The sequence below is a fragment of the Aulonocara sp. 'chitande type north' Nkhata Bay genome, linkage group LG13 (genome assembly GCF_057382095.1).
Source record: "Aulonocara sp. 'chitande type north' Nkhata Bay isolate Kocher_YH1m ecotype deep benthic linkage group LG13, A_spYH_male_GT1.1, whole genome shotgun sequence".
NCBI lineage: Eukaryota > Metazoa > Chordata > Actinopteri > Cichliformes > Cichlidae > Aulonocara > Aulonocara sp. 'chitande type north' Nkhata Bay.
In genome coordinates, this window is record NC_141356.1 from 27,178,686 (window position 1) to 27,203,237 (window position 24,552).

At 38.4% G+C, this 24,552-nt stretch overlaps 1 protein-coding gene across 1 annotated transcript; it reads right to left on the reverse strand.

The window, feature by feature from the left end:
• Positions 1-512: 512 nt before the first annotated feature.
• Positions 513-23,796, reverse strand: abcc2 (ATP binding cassette subfamily C member 2). Its single transcript, XM_086259564.1, has 32 exons — positions 23,300-23,796; positions 22,098-22,274; positions 17,974-18,114; positions 17,756-17,893; positions 17,454-17,576; positions 17,086-17,141; positions 16,745-17,000; positions 16,405-16,592; positions 15,910-16,087; positions 15,181-15,435; positions 13,827-13,892; positions 13,531-13,668; positions 13,301-13,447; positions 13,137-13,221; positions 12,953-13,019; positions 12,504-12,630; positions 11,705-11,881; positions 11,210-11,377; positions 9,556-9,739; positions 9,187-9,322; positions 8,943-9,045; positions 8,638-8,857; positions 5,654-5,808; positions 4,603-4,758; positions 4,321-4,520; positions 4,079-4,205; positions 3,861-3,962; positions 2,744-2,887; positions 1,715-1,873; positions 1,458-1,624; positions 1,007-1,201; positions 513-900 (listed from the first exon to the last, which is right to left on the reverse strand). The coding sequence occupies exons 1-32, from the start codon at positions 23,342-23,344 to the stop codon at positions 771-773; spliced, it is 4,710 nt and encodes a 1,569-aa protein (XP_086115690.1). The 5' UTR covers positions 23,345-23,796; the 3' UTR covers positions 513-770.
• Between the last annotated feature and the right edge of the window lie 756 nt (positions 23,797-24,552).

Genomic DNA, 24,552 nt, shown 5'->3' on the forward strand with positions numbered 1-24,552 from the left:
CTTTTAATGATTTCTTTGAAGTCATCGTTTTCCAGGATGGAATGATTGTACAGCACACATACCGAGTACATGTCTACTAATATTTGGTCAAATATTGTAAGTTACACCTCAGGGTGACATTTTTGGTTGCTGTCAACAAGATTCTGGAGTAATTATGGCTGGATATTTGACCATCTTCTGGACAGAATTGGTAGAGTTTAAATGGGTGAGTTTCCTAGCATAGACCCGGTTTTAAGTGTAATCCACAAATTTTCAGTAAGGTTGAGGTTAGGGTTGGGAAGACCATTCCCGAAGCCTAATATTAGCCTGTTTTATCCATTCCAAAGCCAGTTTTAATAGATGGATGTAAATGGATGCAGAGGCCTGATCAGTATTAATTGATTTCATTATTTGATTTTTTTAGTTCCTGGATATACACATGTTTGTGGGAACCTGATCTTTCACAGGCAAGATGTTTGCATGTTGCTGTCATATAAAAATACAAATAAGTGCACAATCATAAACTGATAACATTGTGTCAAAAAAAGAGTGGTTTTTTTATTTAAAACCAGTTAAGCATGATTTCAGAAATAAATTTTATTTTTCACACATAAAATGTGTTACATATACAATATGTTTTCCCTATGTTTTTCCCTATAAATACAATACATATGTCAGTGTTTCTTTACATAAACGTAAAATCCAGTCTTCACAATGTAACCTACAAATAAAACACATACACAGAAAATTGTGGCCGTAAATCTTCCCTAAAAAAACAGTATAAGTAGACATTATAAATTTGTGTTGCTTTCTAATGTTATCCCAGCATCTTTTGCCATGGCGTAGAAATGACCTTCCTTTTCAAGCAGGTTGCTCGGCGAATCAAATTCCACTACTTTTCCAGCATCAAGCACCATTACCCTGTTGGAAAGAAGCACAGGATTTAATAGTAGCCCACTGAGAAAAAACATTGTCATGAATTCCAAAAATTTCATCCAAAAATGTTAAGGGAAAAGGTATAACTCACCTAGAGCTGTCCATGATACTGTGCAGGCGGTGGGCGATGGTAAGGACTGTGCAGTCTGAGAACTCTTTGCGGATGGTGTTCTGAATCAGGTTGTCTGTCTCCAGGTCAACAGCTGCCGTGGCTTCATCCAGAATTAGGATACGTGACTTTCTCAGGAGTGCTCGAGCCAGACACAGCAGCTGCCTCTGCCCAACACTGGAAAGATTGTATTAAAGTATTGATATCTCAAGAGGGTTTATGCAAAAAGCACACAAGGAACTCATGTGTATATGAAAGTTTATGCATGCATGTTTTTTTGAAAATTGCATTAGGTTTAGACTAATGAAGTGTGGAAAAGGTATACATCTAAAGAATTTTGCAGCTTATGTGCCAACATTCCCTAGGTTTGAGTTTGAAGTCATCATCATTTTCAAATGACCACAGAGGCCGTATTGTTAATTTTATTACCCACCTGAGGTTTTCTCCTCCCTCTGCCACTTCATGCTGTAACCCTTCCTGCAGCCCTGATACATAGCTCTTTAGATGAGAGAGCTCCAGCACTCTCCAAATCTCCTCATCGCTGAACTTGTCAAATGGATCCAGGTTCATCCTCAGTGACCCCGAGAACAAAACGGGATCCTGTGCACATGGGATTAAAAATGTCAGTGTATTTTTTTAATAATATACTTAATTCTTTGACAAGGTTATTGTCTATATTGATGTGTATACCTGTGGTATAATCGTGAGTCTGTTTCTCAGGTCATGCAGGCCTATTTTAGAGATATCTACATCATCAATGCGGATGTAACCTTCAGCAGCTTCAATAATTCTAAACAGGCAGTTGGTAAGACTTGATTTCCCAGCTCCTGTGCGACCAACAATACCGATCTGAATGCAGTGAGAGAAAACACATAAGATCAAAATAACAGCTGGCGCATATTTGAAAAAAGTTTTCATAAACTGTTGTCACAACAGGTAAAGAAAAGGCATTAAACAATGCTGACTGTAGATAATTCCACAACATAAGGAGCTATATCTTGTTCTTTTATATGTTGTTGCAATACAGACTGTCTTTTCTAATGTGTACTTTGACTTCACTGTATTCAGGGTGTTCACATTGTGTCCACTTCACATTATCAGTATGTCATTTGATATTTTATCCTAAAGATAGGCTAGTTACATATTTGGATATCACAGTTGTTTATAGTATAGAGTGATGTACAACTAAAGACACAAGCTGACAGTTTACATTATTTTTTACTGTTTGTTTAAAATCAATTATTGTCATTACTGTTTGTTCTGTGGCTTTTTTTTTTTTTTGAGTAAATAATTAACAGACTGGACTGTAAAACATCAAAAAAACTAAAGTACAGAATGTCAGTGCTTTATAGGACAAAGTTACATTAAAATACAAATTATTTTTTTTCTAAACTCAACTAAAAATAAACTTAAAGTCTACCATCTGTAAGCTACACTTGAGAAACCGCTATTATTTTAGAAGCTAGTGATAGAGGAAAAAAACCAAGCTATAATTTAAGCAACCTCCATGCAAAAAACAAGAATTTTTATAGTATTTGAATCTGTATCTCGTGTGAAAAACATATTAGATATTGTTTTCTATATCTTGATCTATTTGATCTACGAGGTTACTCTGTAAATCATTAACATATTAATAAATCCTGCATGAACTTTATACATGCATGCTCTCTCTCTTTCACTTTGTCTCTCTTTCAGATACACACACACACAAACACGTACCTTCTCAGTGCTGTCGATGTCACAAGTGATTCCATGCAGCACTAAATCCAATTCGGGTCTGTAACGCACTTTGTAGTTCTCAAATTTCACTCTTCCTGCCTCTGGCCACTGCTGTGGGGGCCGAGTGTCAGTTACCCAGTCAGCCTGTAACAACAAACACAAACAGAATAAATGAATCTTAGCTAGTCTTGATAACGTCTGCATTATGCAGACGTTATCAAGACTAGCTAAGATAACCACTAGAATATATCTTTTCTTAAATTGAAGCACTCACATATACATACAAAGATATTATAGTAATATCAAAACCTACATAAACATGCATTAAGCAACAAAATTTCAACATTATAGTTGTATTTGAATTGCTACGTATTTAAACACTTATAACCTGTTATTGTAATATACATAAGAATGTCATAATAAAACAAATGTTGCCAATACAAACAAAGTCAAATTTCTAACATAGTTTATTTAAATATATATGGCATGTTATATAAGTCTGACCTATTAAAAGATTGTCATTATTTGACCTTGAATAAGAGATCCAGAGTAACTTGATATTTAGAGTCCCCATTATTCATTCCCTATATATCTAAATGTTGTCAGCACAATCAATGGCAGTAGCTGTGGTGTTTATATGGTAGTATTATATGTTGACCATATACACCAAAGATTCTAAGGCTTTTTGTCCATTTTCAACCAATAAATCATTGAGTTGTCCTTGAAGACCCTGGTGGCCGTAAGCCATATTTGAGTGGATTGTTAACATGATCCCACTGTAAACTCAAACAACAAAGTTTAATCAAAATTCAGTCAAAACTTCCCAGCTGTCATGTTTACAGACAGAACGGCAAGCATGTAAATGCTACAAAAACACATAACCTCTTTGGCGAAGGTAACAATGTGTCACTACTCAAGATCAGCAGCTAAAGCCCAGTGTACGTGTACGATATTGTACTAAATTGTATTATTATTATTATTATGTTTTTATCCCCGTTGCATTGTGGTGCTTACAATCAACTAACAACCTGAAGGAATCTTGAAATTCATGCCTTATTAAGATAACAGTAGAGTTTCATCTAATAAAGAGAATTGTCATTAAAAATCTTCTACATACCTCATTCTCAAGCTCAGTATATTCACTCACTCTCTCCACAGCTACAATATTGGTCTCCAGCTCTGAGGTCATCCTAACCAACCAGTTGAGGGTCTGGGTTACCTGCAGAACAGTGTAGAATAGACGTCAGTGTTTAAATTATTGCTGGATTTTAGTATTACCAAATACATAAACAGTGATGAAATAATGATAAAGGTATGAGTGTTTTAATGGCTCACATTAAGGGCATATGATATAGACAAGCCAACCAGGCCACTGTCAATAGAATCTCTGGAAATGACAGCAAACAGAGCAGAAAAAAACACCACCAGGTTTCCAACAAACTCCAGACGTATGGCCAGCCATCTGTTGAGTAAACAAGTGAGTGAAATGTCTAACAGTGAAATGTTAGGGTCAGTTTTATGAGCAATTTACATCACATGCTTCTCTGTGTTTGCAGGTACACCGTTGAATATCTGACCTGTTAGACACAATCCACGGGTAGACGCTTTTGAGGTTTTCATCTATAGTTACTTCATTGTGTTTAAGAAACCTTTCTTGATGCCTGTAGGCTCTTATCACTGACAGGCCGGACACCGTCTCACCAAAGTGAGAGTATATCGGTGAGCGAGACACAGAGTCCAGTCGCCGCAGCTGTCTTGAAGTGGCGACATAAATGCGCTGGGTGTAGAGAGAAAGACAAAACAACATTAGTTTCCTATTCTTAGTTAGTTAGGCAAATCTTCTTCTTCTTTCGGCTTACCTGTACAAAGAAGTAGATCACTGCCAAAGGAATGATGACTATGGCAAAGAAAGGGGTTGCCAGGCAGATGACAAATAGCGTCCCCAGTACACCCAGAAAACAGAGGAGCCAGGAGCGGACGGAATTAGGAATGGCCTCATCTATAGTAAAAATATCCTTTAGGATAATAGTTGGAAAGTTAGTATTTATTAAAACACAAGTCAAGTACATTTTTATCAATAAAGTGCATGTAAAAAAATCAAAAGTAATATTAAAAATGGTGAAATTATAAGAGCAAAAAAAGTGTTAAATAACACAACAAAACACAATACCTGCTGAAATGAGGAACTTGGTGCAAATGTCAATAAAAGGAGGTGTTTTTTGTGTTTTTTTAATGGTTTATCCACCAACTTTTTTGTGTACTTTGAAATTTGAGGCAAAGTTGGTATATAAATATATATCAAAAGCTAATTAAATTTTTTGTTGATAAATAGAATATAGTAAGATCAAACTGGTCAAAGACTACTCAGCACACTGGAAGAGAGAAGGTTCTAGAGCTAGATGAGAGGATGACGTCCTAAAAGCAAAGGTTTTGTAAAAGAGTTTAAAATAAGTTTTCACAGCATGAAAGTGTTTTTACAACTGGAGCTGCATCATGGCGATCATAGCGGGTGGGTAAAACAAGATAAGAACACAAGACCTTTGGTTTTTGTTAGACGGGTTAGATATAAACCCTGTTATATAAACTGAACTATGACTCATAACACTGCTTTCAAGCTACTCAGAATACATTAAAATAATCTAATCCTGATTTTTTTTTTACTCTAGTTTCTACTAACACCTGTACCAATTCCAGACAGACCAGGGTACATTCTTGTATACTTGAGGAGGCATTTGGGAAGGACTGTATGCAAAGGTTTAAGCAGAACTGGGGAACATTCCACTTCTATTAATTTTGAAAAATGGAATTAAAAAATAATTGCATCTTGTACTTGTAAACATAAAAGCCACAGGATGAGAAAATAATGAAATCTAGAAAAGGAATGATTAAAAAGTGAAATACAAATGCTACCTTTGCAAAGCGGTTGACCACTCTTCCAATAGGTGTGGTGTCAAAGAAAACCATGGGAACTCGCAGGATGTTGTTAAGCAGTTTTGAATGCAGGATACGAGATGCATCGACAGAAGCATTTGCTAGGAGCAGTGTGCCGACGAACACTAAGAGACCTGCAGTAAAGGTAGGAGGGTTTCTAAATTATTCTATACTCTTCACAAAGAAAAATCCACTTTGAATGGAACATTAAACATAAGACTCAAGTGTGCTTTTTATGCCATTTGCAACAATTACTTGTACAAATTCTAACTGTCTAAAGTTAACTGCCAAGTTTGAAAAATCAAATATTCCTAATGACAAAGTTTAGCTTGTAAAAAATGGACAAATAAAATGACGAGGTACAAAATTTCAATGTACACCCGAGTCTGTCTGTCTTATGCAGAGACAGTTACCTTTGTACATCTTAAAACACGATCCACTAGTTACTGCTGAAAATATACCCCTGCATTTAATAATTCAGGGAATAATTACTGTAGTTGTGTTCTCTTTTATTCTGAACAAAAACAAACAAACACACACACTCACAGACACCCACTCTAAACCCTCTTTACACTAATTACCTGTTAGCTAAATACTTAAAGTTCCTAAAATTAGGCCCCATGTTAGCACAAGCATTATTCTGAAATGTTGAATAGGGCTACATCAATTTAGCTTTTTCTTTTATGGTTTTAACATCACTGAATTTGAAATGAGATATTTTATGATTTAAGTACTTGAAGAACTGCAAGCCTTCAAGTTCTACCACAATTTGCAATTTGCAAATTTTATACACATCATTGAATAATATTTTAAGTCCAGAATATCCCAATAACTGTCTACTGGAAAAACCCAAGTATATCTACAAGCATAAGGTAAGCATACGATTGTACAGTATAAGATAAGCATAAGCATAAGATATTATTGAGAAACAGATTAACTATTTAAATTGTTATAAAATGAGTTGCATATCGACTGGACACAATGTTTCTTTATTATTTTAATATCCAGTCAAACAGAAAGAAAATCTTTACGCAGTATAAAAAATACTGTTAAAGTGCAAATAAAGAAAGAACAAGAACATGCTATAGAAATTATGTGTTACGTGCTGTTCCCTTGTGTTTGCTTCCTCTTTCTTCTCTCGTCCTCTGTGCTCTTCTCTCACCTTTTTCACTTATGTACTTACTCCTACTTTCACAGATGCGTCTGCCACTGAGCTTCTATTTAGAGGAAAAGGCTCTTGCTATCCTTCGCCCAGCCCAAGCAGCTTTTTAGCATCTTTCCTATTTTCCTCTAGTTTCTTATACTATGAGTAGTTTAGAGACGGAAATTCCAGGTCTCTCGCCCCATTGTGTTGCTTCCACATCTTTGTTTCTTTCGGCCAGGCCTCCGGACATTTAGTTTATTTTATTTTCTGTTCAAATAACACAGCTGTTAGTGAGAAACTGAATCTCAGGTGTGGCATCCTCTGTGTGTATCACAGTTACTGAGATAAGTTGAAGCCTTTATATGAGTTAGATTATTAAATGAGAAAATGAACAGACATACGGTCTGTATAGCCCACTTAATAACATATCATATATCTTGAGAAGAAGCCATTGGAGATCAAGAAATGAAGCTGGGGGCAGTTGTCATGGCAACTTGATCTGATCATAGCATGGCTGTAGGAAGAAAACGGTCTTTGATAGGGGCAACAAGACCACAGGATTTAAAATTGAATACCCAAATGACTCACAGCTTTAATACTCTATGATTTGATTGCCTTATTACTTACATTACTGAAAGCTTTGCATTGTCCATAGACTGATGATAAGCTAACTGTCATGGGTTTTTAAGAATTAAGAATCAGTATGTGGGAAAATCAAATATAACAAAATTTGAGTGGTTGAGCTTCGTTCATCTCACGGGACTTCTTCCCGTGAGAAGTCACATGTTATATGTTTGACTGATGGGAAGACCTATGTGCAAGAAAGAAAGAGTAGTAATTAATATGGCTGTCTACGCATGTGTTAGGATCCTAGATTTTTGGGCCATGTGCTTTAAGTTTGATGGTTTTGGCTTTGAATTTTATTTCTGTTTTGTGAAGTTTTTATGTTCTTGTCCTAATGTTTTCTCTCTTTTGAGTTTAATCTTATTTCCCTTGAGCTCCCAAGTTTTGTTATTTATATTCTTAGTCCTTAGTTCTGTAACTATCTCAATCTCATCTTCTGTCCTTGTCTGTGTTTTGGTTTGGTCTGTGTATAGTTCACAGGTTTTTGTCAAGGTCATAGTGTATACCTGTTTATGTTCTTAGTTTATAATATTTTGCTGTCAGGCAATATTTCCTGTCTTATTTTAATGGTCCCTTGTCTCTTTTGCGCTATGTTAAGTTTTGCTTACTGTCTTCGGTCACTTAGATTCCTCTCAGCCTTGATTCCTTGCTGTGTACTTATTGTCTGAGTCTCCCTCTGGTCTTTGTCACATCAACTAGCTTTCCCTATGTGCATGCTCTGGTTGTTTGTAACCAGTAAGTGTCTGATTCACGTTTAGCTTGTGCTTTGGTAGTTTTGTATTTTTCTCCCTGAGTTCCCGGTAATAAAACTGTTCAGAGATTAGTCCTGTCTCTGTATCTGCAATTCGGGTCCGCTCTCTGCCAGCCACAGACTGACACATGACAGCATGAGCCCCAAAAACTCTTGATCACTATAAGTCTGCAAAGAAATTTCTCAAAATATTTACTCAAATTTACTCATTTATACCCATCTAGTTCTTAAATATGACCTCCTGATAAAAACTAGAGCACATATAAAAATATACAAAACTGGATGTTTAGGTTGTATCTAAACCATGATAATAATGATTTAATAATTTAATAATGATCCCAAATTTTACGGTGGGGAATTTTTCTTTCTCCAAGACATACAGTTCCTTGAACTTAATTAACATGAAAATATTTGCAAATAGAAAAGGATTCAGTGTTCAGTTACCCTGAGCCACTCCAAGAGCTCCGAACACTCCCACCCTTGTGTCCCTCTTCCAGGAAGGGTATGTCATGTTGTAGTACTCCACAGAATCACTGGTCCAGTCACTCAGCCACAAATTCTGACCGATGAAAGCAGCGTTTTGGATGAAGTAAATCACGAAAACCATGGCAGAATATCCCCAGCCCATGGCTCGCAGGTACTGCAGGAACACTGCAAGCTTCACCTGGAAATCAGCGCGAGACGGCACTCAGGAAACAGGCTATCATTTGTTGTAATCTTGCGCTAGTTGTACAAAAACATTGTGTTACCTGTCCTGTTTCCATAGTTTCCTTCTCTATAAGCTTCTGGCCTTTCTTTGGTTCATCAGCATTTGCAGATTTTTTAATGGAAATATTTCTTCTTAATCTGACACTAAAAAAGGTGAGAAAAATGATCTGGTAAAACATGATTAAATTATTATATATTGTCCATATGTGTTGCACATTCTGCTAAAGGTGCTATTTGAGACAAGCTGTTTCCCTGGTTTAATCTGCAACTTTAACAAGCTCGAACCTGCCATTGCGCTGGCTGCGGCGGATGCTGTTTTCTCGCTTAAGTGTAAGTGATACAGTGTCCTCCAAAGCACCGTCAGGTTGGGCATCGTCTCCACCTGGGATGAGCTCAAAGTCTTCTGCGTCCTGGCCCTCACCTAAATTAACAATATACATGGTGTTTTACATATGTGGCAGTAATTTATGGTATTTGGGTCAATATGTGAACAACATCAACACAAAGTATCCTTAAAAGATGAGAAAAGAAATGTAATTAATTAATTCATATTTGTGATGTATAATTTTAGCATAGATTTTGGTTGTAAAACTAACAAAACAAGCAATGTGTGCAGATCATATTCCTAATATACTAAGAAAAGGTTGCAATCACCTGTTTCTGAATTTCTCTGATTGTTCTGCTCAGTGGCATATGTGTCGAGAAACTTAGAAAAAGCTCCTCCACTGGCACGAAGGTTTTCATAGGATCCAACTTCAGAAATGACTCCATTCTCCAAAACCACTATTTCATCCACATATGGCAGGAAGCTTATGCCATGAGTCACCAGGATACGAGTCTGTATGGTCAGAGATATATGAGACTGAAGTTTGAAATCACAAATTACTTAAGCCAAATAAATAAAAATATTCATATGTACTGTATTGTATCGGCTATCAGATAAAGAAGGTGTCACAGAAGTAGTAATAAAGCATATTAATTAAATTTAAAGTAGGCATTAATAAATATGTTGAATGAGATAGTTATTAATATAAGAATAAATATACCTAAATTCAGTTGAATCAGTTTAAGTTTAGTTTCACTCGACAATTATTAGAAGAATTAAATATACACCCAACAATATTTTAAAAAATTTAACAAAACATCCAAACTTTTTTATCAAATGGTATTTTAGAAAAATTATAAAATAGTGCATATGTTAAAAAAAATTCACAAATACACTATTTTAAAACTGAAAGAAAACAAATTGCAGTTCATAGATTGAATTCACAACAGTTGGTTTAATCATTTAAAATCATTTAAAAAGTTATCAAACTTTTGTGATATTTTCTATCATAGTCTAAGGAGCTTGGAAAGAAAAACGTCTGGACTTCTTTAAGTTGCTTGAAGACGTTTCACCTCTCATCCGAGAAGCTTCTTCAGTTCTAGGGTCAAATGGTGGAGAGTCCCAGATTTAAGCCCTGTGGGAGTTTCCCTCCAAAGTGGGACAAAGGACCCCTTGATGATCCTCTACCTAAACACATGAGCCAAGGCATAAAAACGGGTTTAGGTTACTATCAGCCAAGGTTTCGGATAAACAGGCTGTAAAACCTCGCCCCACCCTATCATGTGATTTCCTGAGGTCAAATGGCCCAGGATATGAATGGGCATTAAGGCATCTGGGAAGGGTCTCAGAGCTGGATTATAGAAGGCAGAAAGTTGGTGTCGTAAACCACCGCCTTGGTTCAAAGATGGCCGTTCACAGTGGACATAGATGGCTTCTTTCACTCCTCTTTCAAACCATCTGTCCTCTCTGTCCAAAATGTGAACATTGGCATCCTAAAAAGAGTGACCTTTGTCCTTTAGATGCAGATGGACTGCTGAGTCTTGTCCCGTGGAGGTGGCGCTTCTATGCTGTGCCATGCGTTTATGAAGTGGCTGTTTGGTTTCTCCAATGTAGAGGTCTGGGCATTCCTCGCTACACTGTACAGCATGTACTACATTGTTAAGTTTTACAGTGTTTTGGAGTTTTGTCTTTGGGATGAACCTGGAGAAGTTTCTTGGATGAGAGGTGAAAGAAGTCCAGACACTTTTCTTTCCAAGCTCCTTAGACTACGATGACCTGGTTGACTGAGAACCTTCACAGACAGAGTTGACTGGTGAGCCTACAAAACAAAATTTTATATAGGAACAAACCAAAGGAACGAACACAGCAACTTTTGGTTAAAAAGTTTTTTCCATTACAAACTACATGCCCGGTTTCCAAATAATAGCTATTTTAAAGTGAAATATTTAATGTTGATCACAATACAAGCAGTCAAGCACAAACCTTGTTTTTAAGTATTCCATTGGGTCCAATAACCTTTTCAAAGAGATGCTTTCCTACGTGAGAGTCCACGGCAGACAAAGGGTCATCTAATAGATAGATATCAGCCTGACTGTAGGTCGCTCTGGCTAAACTCACACGTTGCTTCTGACCCCCTGAGAGGTTGATACCCTGAGAAGAGAAGAAAGGAGGGGAAAAGAAAAGCAGAGGCAAAAATAGGTTAAAAAAACCCCCACACAGAGCTTCTTTTAAATGCAAAGAAGCTTTTCCTTCAGCACAAGAACAACATTTCAATATAGCATTAACCCTGTAATGCCAAGTGCATCATATTTGATACAGGAGTTTTTCAGACATCTACATTGTAAATGTGATTTTTTTTTATTTCTGAAAATATCACCAATAAATATTTTACAAACAATAAAAACCATATACATAATCTTTATAAAGATAAAAATATTTGTGTAACCTAAAACTTGAATAATTCAAAGTGCAACTCACCTTCTCTCCAATCTCAGTGAGGTCTCCTCCAGGCAGCAGCTCAAGGTCTGGGGCAAGAGCACAGGCCTGTATAACTTTTTTGAACCTCTCTTCCTCATGTGGAGATCCAAACAAGATATTATCCTTCAAAGTGGCATTTTGAATCCAGGCTTGCTGTGGCACAAAAGCAAGAGAACCCTGGAAAGAAATACAGTGAAACTCATTTGCTGATGTCTAACCAACCTTTTATTTTGCCATAGAAATTTTGGCATTCATGCAGTTTTTCATCCAGAACAAATGTTACACTGGCTAGGAGGAAATAATACCTGAACTAAAGATACTTGTGTAAGAAGGAGACATACAAGGAACTGTTATTACATTTCTCAACCTTTTAAAGATTTAAAAACACCCTAAGAACTGATGGTTTAGAACACAAGTTTCATTGAAATCTTAGGGTCTGTACATTTTAATAATGTATGTTCTGCCTTTTTTTTTTTTTAATATCTTTGCTCTCTTCAATAAAGTCTTTTGCTCTTTATTGTATTCTGTTTCCAGTTGACTTTACTGACTTCTGTTTATGGCAATTCCATACTTTTACTCATCAAATAAACCCAGAAAATCATTGATCAAGAATAATGTTCTTTACATTTAAAAAACAAATAAAAACTTTAAATAAACAATAATAATCTCCTGATGAAATCAGTTTTGAGGAGAAATAAGAAAAGGCTCTTCATTTGATACACTAAAGAAAATAATTGAAATAAAAGATTTTTTTTTTAACGCACACTGTCAGATACAAACGGGAAAAAAAAGCCATTACCCTAATGTTGATAAAACCTTTGGTACTGTGCATCTCTCCAAGGAGGGCTGACATAAGAGACGACTTTCCTGACCCAACAGCTCCCACTACGGCAACCAACCGACCAGGCTCAATGTCCAAATTCACACTGGACACACATAATAAATATGGTCATTACTGTAAAAACAGTAGGAAAAATACAACTGTGTTTCATAAATGTGTGGAACATAGTGTACCATTTGGATAAAAAAAGCACGCAGTGATTTGCAAATCATTTAAACCCTACGTTTAATTTAAACTAGGACACAGATGATGTTTCATATGTTGAAAACGAAAATTTGTGTGAACTTTTAAACATATCCTGAGTTTGAATTTAGCCAGACAGGAAAAACTTTTAAAAAGTGCCTGAAGCAACATCTCACAGTTAATTAAGTTAACTAGTAACTTTTTGATGACCAACACAGACATACTCTTTCAGCAGAGGCTTTGCATCTTTTTCCCAAGCAAAGGAACCATCACATATGCTCACAGCAGTATCTAAAAAATGAACACAGACCAAGACAGAGCTTAACAGATGATCCGCACACATAAAAACTGTGACTAAGCTTCAATCTTCAGCTGTAGAACAAGTGCAAATTCTAATGGTGAACATACTGAAACTGGGGTCTTGGCGCACAATGTCACTGTCGATGTCTTCCCCTGCCAGAAACTTCTCCAGGCGCTTCTTAGACACTGCTGTCTGAAAATTCAAAGAACAGGTTAAGTTTGATGTTATCACAGGCTTGATACATGTGTCTCATCTAGTTCTGTTCACTTACTTGCACAATGGAAGCAATGAGCATGGGCAGCATGGCAAGAGGAAATCGGAGGATGTTGAAGAGAGAGATGGAAGTAAAAGCTTTCTCAGCAGTTAACACATTATCCTTGCTCACACTAACAAATACTGCAAATGTGGCCAGAGAAACCTGCAAGTACAGTCAGTTTAAGAAAAAAGGTTGTTTACCATTGGAATCTAGTCTCTACAATGACATCCCTTCACAGAACTCACCAGAGCTGGAGCAGAGGTGAAGATAAAGGTAGACACGGCTGTCAGGTAGGCAAACTTCTTCATGACTTTTAGTTCTTCCCCTCTAATGTCTTCCACCTGCTTCTGGAAGGATGGCTCCCAAGCATACAGCTTCAGAATCTGGTGGGAGACAAAAGAAAAAGACAGTGAGGAGGCAGTGAGGCAGAAGGAAGCACTTATGGTCCAAGTTACTGAATGCAGTTTCATGAAGCATCAAAGCCTTACATGTAAGGAAGGCATCTACATACACCATAGATACACTGAATAAGGGAGCTCACCTTGACCCCGTTTAGAAGTTCATTCATGATTTTCATTCTCTCATCTTTAAACTTCATGTTCTCTACCTGAAAAGAGACACAATGTAGCTCTTTAAACAAGCAATACAGAAAATTAACATTAATAATGCAGACTTTCAGCCTTGATTAAAACATTAAACAAATTAATCATTAAGTGTTTGGAAATTAAAGCCATTGATATTTATTGTAACTCAAAGTAAACACAATTTCAAATATAAGGACTGTTTTAAATAAATGGACAATCATTTCTTTAGTCCACGGACGCCAAAGTCTATAACCCATGGACATCACCAAATGCTTTATTTCCGCCCTTGAGATTGTCTGCCAGGCCACGCCTGAGCCATCTTCAGTTTCTCACTGTTTGTGACTCTTTCTGCCTTCAGTAGGTGAATAGCATGTTCTATAGGGCTGACAGCAGTTGACTAACTCAGCCATTGAAGAATATCCCATTACTTTGTCTTTAGAAATTCTTGATATGCTTTGGATTATTACCCATTTGAACTGAACCAGTGTCAGTCATTCGGTTTCTGAGCATTTAGCACTTAGAATAGCCCTGTATACCTAACAGTTCATCACGCTACTTTCATGACCAGTCACATCATCGATAAACAGTAGCAATCCAGTCCCACTGGCAGCTATGCATGCCTATGCCATTGTCTCCATCATGTTTGGCTGATTTCTGTTTCTCTACTTCTTCATTTGATTTGCCGTTTTTTGTAAACCCTCTTAACGGTAGACTCTAAGTGACGTTTTTTTCCTACCCAAGGAAAAACAAATGAAGTTCATATGGAAGTTTATTAAGGAACATTTTTAGTCACACGTCTATCTGCTTCCCAGGTGTTTGGTGGCTAATCAAAGCTTTACATCACTTCTACTTTCTCACACTGTCCAGCTCATTGCTGACATCACTGGTCTAGTCCAATCATCTTTCAACACCTCTATTACTTGGGTTCCATCCAAGCCTCCATCTTCATCTCTACCAACAGCTTCTAGACCCCCGTGGGTCCTGCCCTAATTCCTATTACCACTGGGTTTCCGTTCTTCTGTGATGGACTCTCAGATTCTAATCGCTGAATAGCTTAATGAAATCCTATATATCAATGAATCATGTTGAGTTCCTTCCAATGAGCTCTGCTTATTGGAGTATCATTTTGATACTACTATACTTACTTTGGGCCTCTAAAAAAATGGGGACTGAAAAAAAGATTCTTGTAATGCATGCAATAATTTTGTTAAGCCTCTTGACTTAAACCTGAAAGTCAAACCTACAAAAATGTGTGTCATTGTTCAGACACCTATTGATTGTACACAGAAATGATTTGGCAGCTCTGCTAACCTGGAGTTTTCTGGCCTTGGTTGCCAGAAATCCATTGATTGGAACCATTAACACCATTACTCCCAGTCCTGCCAACACAGAAGGCCCTAACTCCAGCCACAGGAAAACAATGGATATGATGATCTGCAGAGGGCAGGACCACAGCAGGTGGATAAAGTTGGTCACATCATTGAAGCGCTGGGCATCTGCTGACATCAGGTTCACCGTTTCCCCTACTGTTGACTCCTTACGAGTGTCATTGGACACCACTAATGCCTTAGAAAAGGAATTAAAAAAAGCATATCAGCCAAAAAGTGGCAGGTACATGAAGTTTTTGGCAATGTTAGAATGAGTATTTTCTTCATTTCCTGGTATATAAGAATTGCAAGAAAAATGTAATAAAATATAAATATATATATTAAATATATATTCTAATTGCATCATAATTCGTCACAATTAAGGTGAGGGTTGTTGCCAAAAATGATTTTTGAACTCGTAGAGTTAATCAATCAGATCATTAGTGAAAGTATTACTGGCAGAGCAGACAGATTTATCCTGTAAGTGATAAGTATGTACTCGTGCTGATGAAAGCGATTTTTAACTAAAGCATCTGACAATTAACTTAAGCAGAAAGCAATGACTGGTAATTTATGACTTCTGATATGTTAAAGTAATTTATATTACGTAGTCTTTGATTTTTTTTACACCAAAGTCAAACAAAAGTCATTCTATCAATCCCGTTTGTTTTACCTTTTTGTACACAGCAGCCATAAGTGCAGTGCGAACCCTCATGCCCAACACAAAGCAGCGCTGGAAATACTGTTGCAGGGTCAGAGACTGCAGCAGAGCCACCACCATCAGCAACACTGCATACAAATAGCCCTCCCAGGCATATCTGGATTTGTCCTGAGTGAAGGAGATCATCAATCTAGGGGAAAAAAAGAAAACGTATGGATATAGCATCTCAACACTTTCTACTATGTGTCCTTCACTTTTTTCCTGCTTCCTTTTTAACACTTATTTAGCAATTTTCTCTTTCCATTCAGGCACTCCTGTTATCAGTTGTTTAAACTGATCAATAAATAGTGAATAGTTAACCCAAAGGCTTTGACAATGTTGATTTTAAAAACCTTCAAGGACAGCTAAATGGATTTTTAAAAATGTTTACATGGGCAACAGAAGCAACACTGTTCTTATGTGTTTCTGTACTTTTGATTCTGTAATATTTTGCAATACTTTACTCACTTAAGGAGCTGAGGACTGACAAAGGTTAGCACATCTTGCACAAGTTTGAAGAAGGCAGATTCGATCAGAATCCATTTAAAGGTCTTGTAAAGGGTGGCAATGAGCCATGAATTGGGATAGTTCTCTTCCTCCTTGTTTTTGTCCTTTTTCTTTTTCTTCTTTTCATCTTCCTTCTTCCCCCTTTCCTCCTAAAGGAACAGATTGTTTAAGCACAGTTGATGAGATTTATTCAGAAAAAAAACATAGTGATGTTGATTAGTGGTGTTAATGAAATGTGTTTGGACTGTAGCTCAATATAGTGTACATGTGAGTGGAAGTGATTTTGATGAAATGCTCTCACCATCATTAGTACATCCTGACTGACTCCTTTCCCCAGACCACTGGAAAACCCATTTTGCTGTGGGTTTTCCTGGGCACTGTCTCTGGTTTTAGCTGATTTGTTTTTCATCTTGTTCTGGAAGCGGACCCTAGCTGCATCCAACTCAGGCTTCATGAAATGCTGGAAACGCTCATTGATGAAAGCAGTGCTATCACTCTCATTCAGATCCCACATGTCCTCCTGAACCAGAGGTTGTTTGTAGCCTTTTAAGACCATACTGTAAAAACAATGAGAACTTTGAAGACATGGAGCACATATGTAGGTGCTTGTTAAGATTCCTACTATACTGACTTTAATGTTACCTGTTTAACCAGTTGAATGTTATTCTACTCAAAAATGCTGCACCTGCTTCAGGATTCTGTGGATAAAAAAAAAGCGCAATATCATATCATATCATATTTAACCCCCTAGGGCCTGGCTTCCACATATGTGGACATCACATTTTGGGTTGTCTAGACCAAAATACTAAATTTTGCTCTCAGAAACCAAGTAAAAAAAAATCTGGTAATTCTTTGTTTTTACATTCATCAGGTCCCAATCAGCCCAAATAGCAAAGAACGACTGAAAATGTGTGCCATGAAAGAGTTCAGGTCTTAGGACGTTAATATATGCTTATGAACTTAATCCTCTGAAAACAAACAAACAAAAATGAATAACAAATAAAGGGTACCTTTTTTATAAAGTCTTTAGCTTCTGGGGGGATATCAGCCACAGTAGAAAGAACTAATGAAATCAGTTTAAGCCCAAAAGAAATGTAGAAAAGGCTGAAACGTGGGACATCACGGACCTCGCCCTAATTGCCAAAAATGAGAGAAAGAAAAACTTTAAAGGGTCCCGAAGATGAAAATGGTGTGTTATGCAACACATGGAGAGCTAAAAGTCAATCATATCAAGTTATTGCACCATGTCTGAGTAAATCTACTATTTGTCTTCTACTTTAAATCCAACTTGATTACATGTCTTCACTCATACCAGTCTGAGAGCCTCTCGTAGGAGGGTCTGGAAAGGAAAGATGTCACACAATACAAGGAGCAACCAGAAGAGAAAAATAGAGGCAGAGTCTATTGCTCCTTCCCGTCTTAATCCTTCATGGCAAAGCAGGACAAGGATCTAACAAAGAAGACACATCAGAACATAAAAACAAATCCTTTCAAATTTAAATAAATAAATATAAAGGTTGCTCTATTTACCCATGTGACTGCAAATAAAACTGGATTTGCGTAGTATGCAGCAGCATTTTCTGAAGATTGGTCACTGTTTGGACCAAAATCTTCTCCTAGTGTGACTCCCAGGTGTGCTATGGCCGTCAGGAACAACAGAGACGCCACAAGCTGAAGGAAGAAAACACAGACCAGACATGAGAATAAATCATGTTATTCTATTTAAAATGCCTTTTCATAGATTTTAACCAGTACTGTGTTTTTATGTTTTCATGGTGTGGGATTATAATATTATTTTATGCCATGTTAGACCCCTAATTAAAGATTGTGAATTATTATGTAGTTTTAGTTTGCATTATTCTCCTGAATTACAAGAAGGTGATAACTATTGAATTTGTTAAACTGATTTGCATTACATTAGACTGCTGATTTATTGTGAATGAATGATATTGTTATATGATGCATTATACTGCTGAGTTATAAGAAATACTGTTCGCAGAAAGTCATCGCCTTATTTGTCTGATTAGAAGAGAACAGAACATACTGGAGAGGTTTTCTGCCCCATCTCTTTTTTTTTTTTTTTTTTTTCTAAATGACATCAGAAACAGCAGTATGCGACATTACGTGATGGCAGAGCTTCAGTTCATCCTTTGTCATTTTTTTTTTTTTTTTTTTTTTTTTAATAAATAGGACAGGGGGAATGAATGAGAGAAAGAGGGGGAGAGAAAGAAAGAAAACCAAAGGGGAGAAGAGACGGTGAGAAGGGGGGGGGGGAAGAGAGAGAGAAAAAAAAAAGAACTCCTGGGTCACCTGTATGGAGAAAAAAAAAACAAACAAACAAAAAAAACAAACAGAGGAGACAGCAAACAACAAAGAGCAACATAATAATAGAGAAAACAAAGCACCATCACAATAAACTAGCTAGTCATAGATATCAATATTTACTAAATAATAAACGATATTGTGCAGCACGCAAGATAGACAGCGCACAGTGTGCTTTGAGGCAGCAGCCAAGAAAGCTTTAGTCCGCGTCTGTGAATACCCATGTGTGCATACCTGTGTGGATCAGCATGCTTGCATTCCAAAGGTTTCTCCATGTAATGATCTGCTAGGGAGTGTGGGGGGGCCACAGCCCCGTCCTCCAGGGTGTGAAGCGGGTATGGAGGAGATCAAAACTCCAGACATCCAGAGGCCCCCAGAACACAAGAGACCATGGAAGACCAACAGAGGGGCAGCCGCGCCACTGTCCCAGTAAGAGCTGAGGAGAGTCCCAGATGAGGGCTCGCCCAGCAGCCGCGGAGCAGAAGTCAGGGGGAGTTGCAGTGACGCGCCCGTGAGCTCCGCCGGCCCCCAGCTGCGCCTGAGTGACCGAGCCCTAGGCCGAGAGGCCGGGGGCACCCCACCTCCAAAGGGGCCCGAGCGAGCCCCAGGCCCCAGGCCCCGACAAGCGGCCGCCAAGGAGTGAGCCGGTGTGTACCCGGACGCCCACCCCCAGACACAAAGAACCACCAACACACCGACACCTGAGGGAGTCCGCCACCGGCAGGGGAAGTGGTGGTGGGTGGAGATAGGCCTCCAAACCTTGGAGGGCCTGAGGTGTCCCCAGAGAGGTGGCGTCTGATACCCAACCTGACATATAGACACAGACATACAGGCACACACAGATACAAACATCCATTCCCACCCTCATGCTCTCATATGCACTCACTCCACACTCAACCAACGTGGAGACAGACATAAAGAGACGCTGTACACACGATCACACTCCCCAAGCGTACTCTACAAACCGGGTCTAGGTACCCTTGCCCCTGGAGGGGGGAATTGCACCCAGACCCAGGTGGTGTTACCCTTTTCCCTGCGGTGGGGAGAGGCAGACCACCCCGACTCCGCAGCAGCAGGGAGGCCCCACACCCCAGACCGCAGTCGGACGGCCAACTCCTCCTACTAGCCCTCCCGCTCCAGCAGGCCGCAGAGAATGGGGGTGGGAGAAGACTCCAAACCTCCCTCCACCCGCTCATTGTAGTGTTGATGCATATGTGTTCTAAGGTGCAATTAAAACCCAGGAGGGCATGGAGCTACCTGCCAAGGAGCAGCAGGTAAGCGCATAGTCCCTCCTGCTAGCCCTCAATGACTAAGTGTATTTAAAATTGAGAGGTGGGCAACGACGTCAGGGGTGAGGTATACACCCTGATGGTAATTTGGACTCCGTGATTGTGCCCACCCCCAAGATCCTATATGTATGTGTAATGAGAGTGTGAATAATGTGAATGTCTAAGTTGTGGGATAAAATTGAGGCAGAGGCAGCCAGAAGGGGACGGGGGGACGGGGGGGGGGGTAGCCTCCTCTGCACCCTGGTGACATACCCCCACTCCAAGGCCCTGCATGTGTGGGTGGTTGTGGAATTACAACTGACAGAAAATTGAAAATCTGAAGTCGAAACTAAATAAAAATAAAAACTAATGAAAATTGCAAAACTATTAAAACCTTGGTCCAGACTAAGATGGCGTTGGACATCTTCAGGGCGGAAAAGGGTTGGTGTGACCAAGGTGTGGTTTGGCTTGTTGTATGTATATTTCAAGATGATATGGCTCTGGGTGGACCAGTTACCAAGGCATGGAAGGAGGACGGACTCATTAAATAAGGAGAAGGAATTTTCTGGGATTGGAGATCCTCTGGGTGAGTGATTGACTAAAATAAAATAAAATAAAAGCTATTTTTCATTATTGATTGGTAATAGATTGATAATTGGCCACATTTACAGCTGTATTGACTTGTTGTGGACGTAGTCTACTTCATGTTTAAGCACTCTAATTAACAGATTGGAAATAGTGACATTAAAGGACAAGTATGCAGCGCCACTCTGTCAGTTACCAGTGACGGTGGGGCTCAGTGATGAATCAGGTGAGCTGGATTCATGGCTGAATCAAAACAAAGCTTCCCCTGCTGTGGTCAGTAAGGGAAAAACAGGGGGAAATATCATTTAAAAGAGGCATTTATAAACGTTTATGTGTGAAGTTTATAAACGGGACAAAAGGGGGTGTTTTACTGTTATTTCAGCATCAGCATTATCGTTACATCAGAATCATATAACAAGCATTGCATTAAACATTGCTTGAAGCTTTATTCTAAAGAGCTCAACAGGGGGACTGTGGGATTATAATATTATTTTATGCCATGTTAGACCCCTAATTAAAGATTGTGAATTATTATGTAGTTTTAGTTTGCATTATTCTCCTGAATTACAAGAAGGTGATAACTATTGAATTTGTTAAACTGATTTGCATTACATTAGACTGCTGATTTATTGTGAATGAATGATATTGTTATATGATGCATTATACTGCTGAGTTATAAGAAATACTGTTCGCAGAAAGTCATCGCCTTATTTGTCTGATTAGAAGAGAACAGAACATACTGGAGAGGTTTTCTGCCCCATCTCAGCAGGAGCAGATAAACAGGGAGCCAAGGTCGTAGCTTAGGCGCCGTGTGAGAGAAAGAATGTGAATGTTTAGGCTTTTATGATTAGGTGGGGGCCACTAGAGGCTATAAGAGTTTGATCAATGCTCCACCATTTTGAGATCTGATGCTGTCTGCGTACGGTGTCCATCTTCCACGTGTGTGATCATTAAAATCATCGTTTGACTCAACCCGGCCGGACCAGTGTTGTTATTTTGGTTTTTCCTCTTGTATCCATCCCCAATATTTGAATCCGTAACAATGGGAAAACAAACTGAGTTCTTCCCTTCAAGGTTTTGGAGAACTGATAACAGATGCCTGCCTTTCTGCTGAAATTACAGAGTGCAGGAATGACACATCTCTTTGTTCTTCTGGTGTGGATCTCTTGGCCTTTCCACGAAAGAACAGCACATACACAGTACATGCATTTATAATAAACTCACAAACCTTATAGGAGAATTTTCCTTGCATGTGTTTGTACAAAATGATGTACAAACTTTAACTGCTGAACCTTATCTTACATTCACATTCTGAAAAAAAGTGTTTAAAATGTCGACAGAAAAGACAATTTTTCCATGTTAAGGTCCAGATTGCAGATGCGTGGTGTAAACATTTGAAACCAAAAAACAGGCAGCTGAGTTATAAAATTAAGCATTTGTGTTTTTGATGGGATGTCTTTATCAGAGAGTATTTCTTACCTGTTTGCAGATGTAAAGCTTGGACAGGTGCTTTGTGTTTACTTTTGGCCTTCTAAAGAGAGGCACCAGGTGCCACGGGGCAAAGAGCCACAGGAAGCCCAGAGGTATCCAGACAAGAACTGTCTGTTCCACACATACTGGGATGTCTGGGTCTGGTCGCTCCAGATATGAAGCATTCTGAAGGGCACATACACACACACAAACACACACGCATCACAAAATCCTGCTGGCAAATCTCATCAATCTCCCACCAATATTAAATCACAGGCACAGACTCCGTTTATCACAGATTAAAACGTTTAATGTGTAAAATTATTTTTGAAAAAGTCTAGAAATGGTTCGAAGTTTAACTATCGTCAGACCAAACAGTTCAAACTAGAAGTATAACATGGTAGCTTATGTGAAAAAAGCAGCAATCCTTACCATTTTGTGTTTTCTTTTTGAAGGTGGCTAACAGCGATACATAACTCTTTTAATGGCTAATGTATTACTGTATTGAAGCAAACATCATGTGACTGAAGCGACACATATCTGAATGTACTTTAACAAGTGTTTTTATTTAAAAATCTATAATAACACAGAATTAAAGCTGTGGCCGAGTCACAGGTTACGTCATGTCCTAGTGATTACTGGCCTGTCACATATTTACTATGTGTAAAGGGGAGGAAATGCTGATGCTGCTTATGATAAAATTCTGTATAAAACTTAATCATCTATTTTTCTGTATTCTTGGAAAATCCACTTCATGCTTCCTATGAAAAATAGGAAGCACAACCTTCTATAATGATAACAATGAACAGCTGTTCATTATTGTGTAATCTTTCTGACAAAGTCTTCAATGTATGCTGCCTTTTAATCTGTCTCAAATAGGTTAGATTTTCTCTCTTGTCATACAGTAGCATAGAAAGAAGCACAGAAAGGACTTCAAACATCTGGCTACACTATGACATCAGCGGGTTTCTGGCATGATGTTTTAAGATATTGTGTCTATCTTTTGCAATTCTCAACTTATTTTCCAGACAATTTACTTTGTAGGTTACTAAACATATGTGTTTGCATCAGCTTATTGAGTGATTTTCAATCTCAAGAGGCTAAAAACACTGGAGGCCACAGTGAATCAATTTACCTAAATTCTTCAAGTTTTCCTCAATTCTTAAAAGTTACTTTTTTACTTCTTAGTTATTTCTGTTTGTTAAACTCACCCAAAAAATGGACCCACAGTACTCCTCCAGAGCTGCCGCACACATGCTTTACAGTGATGGCTTCAGTCAACCTCAGCTGACCGGACAACCCGACGCCTCTCACCCTCTGCTCCGCTACTGCCGCGTTTGACTCAAATACTGCTGCTTTCTCCTCTGTCCGCCCACACTCCACTGACAATTACAGGATGTGGCTGTGAAGGACTTTGATCCATGAAGCTTTTAAGCTGAAAGAAAAAGTTGCTTATTCCCTCTGCAGAGAAAAGACACTTATACTGGATTGGTGTAAAGAATAGAAGAACTGATAGTCATGTCCCGAATGCTGATTTCTTTCTTTTTCGGCAGATGTTCTTTAGTTGGATAACAGTGTCTTCAAAAAGTCTACTACAGCTCTCCTAATGAGCCACTGAGAACATCCAACAGATTTAGCAAAGTCATTGAGCATCGAGCTTTGCACCAGCACAAAGACACTCCTCCACACTCACGTGTTTAAAGTTCAACATGTCGTGCAGATGGGTTTCTCACAAAAGAGAAGGCCTTGCATAAGTCTTACCATGCAGTTTTTGCAGTGTTGGGGGACAGCCCACCAAAGGGCATGTGTTTCAGGAAAGGGAGGGAGTGGTCTCATTAGACCCCTTTTCCTGTTATGTTTCCACTTCTCCTCAGCACGTCTTCACTGTCTTCTGAACCGAGACTCATTTGTGGAACAAAAGTCAGATTCAATCGGATCAAAATCAATTTGATTAGATTTGGGTAGTCATGCATTTGAATGAGGCTGCTGAAGGTTGAAGCTGCTGAACTGTAAACAAGCTGCAGGCTGACAAACTGCTAACTAGTGAAGCTGTTTCTTTCTCGTTTGCTGTTTTTTGTGTCCCATTCTGATCAGGGTGCATGCTCCAAAAACCAAAGAGCAACGTAAGATTGAGTATAGATTAATTTTCATTGTCTGCGCTCTGCAGAAATTTAACTAAAGGTTGAGAGCGTCTCTGGAGGAGCAATCAAGCTTTTACAGCTTAACAAGCTTTTGTGCTGCTGTCAGTTGTGTTGATGGACTATTTTTGTAGGAGAATTTTTTCTAGGCACCAGAGACTCAATCACCCATAAAATGAAAAAAATCATCGCTGCTAATAAGAGTGAGTCTGTCTACACAGGAGGATAAAAATGAAACTACTTAAGATTAAGAATAATCAATAGGTTTTGACAAACCAATAGAAGTTATGTGTTATGCAAACCTCAGACACTTCTCAAAACAGCAA

Coding starts and splice junctions, on each gene's coding strand:
- abcc2 (XM_086259564.1), bottom strand. CDS start 23,344: ATGTGTGCGGCAGCTCTGGAGGAGTACTGTGGGTCCATTTTTTGG. Junction 11,378..11,704: donor TCACTGAGATTGGAGAGAAG/GTGAGTTGCACT, acceptor TTCTCTTCTCAG/GGTATCAACCTCTCAGGGGG. Junction 3,963..4,078: donor CTATATCATATGCCCTTAAT/GTGAGCCATTAA, acceptor ACTGTTCTGCAG/GTAACCCAGACCCTCAACTG.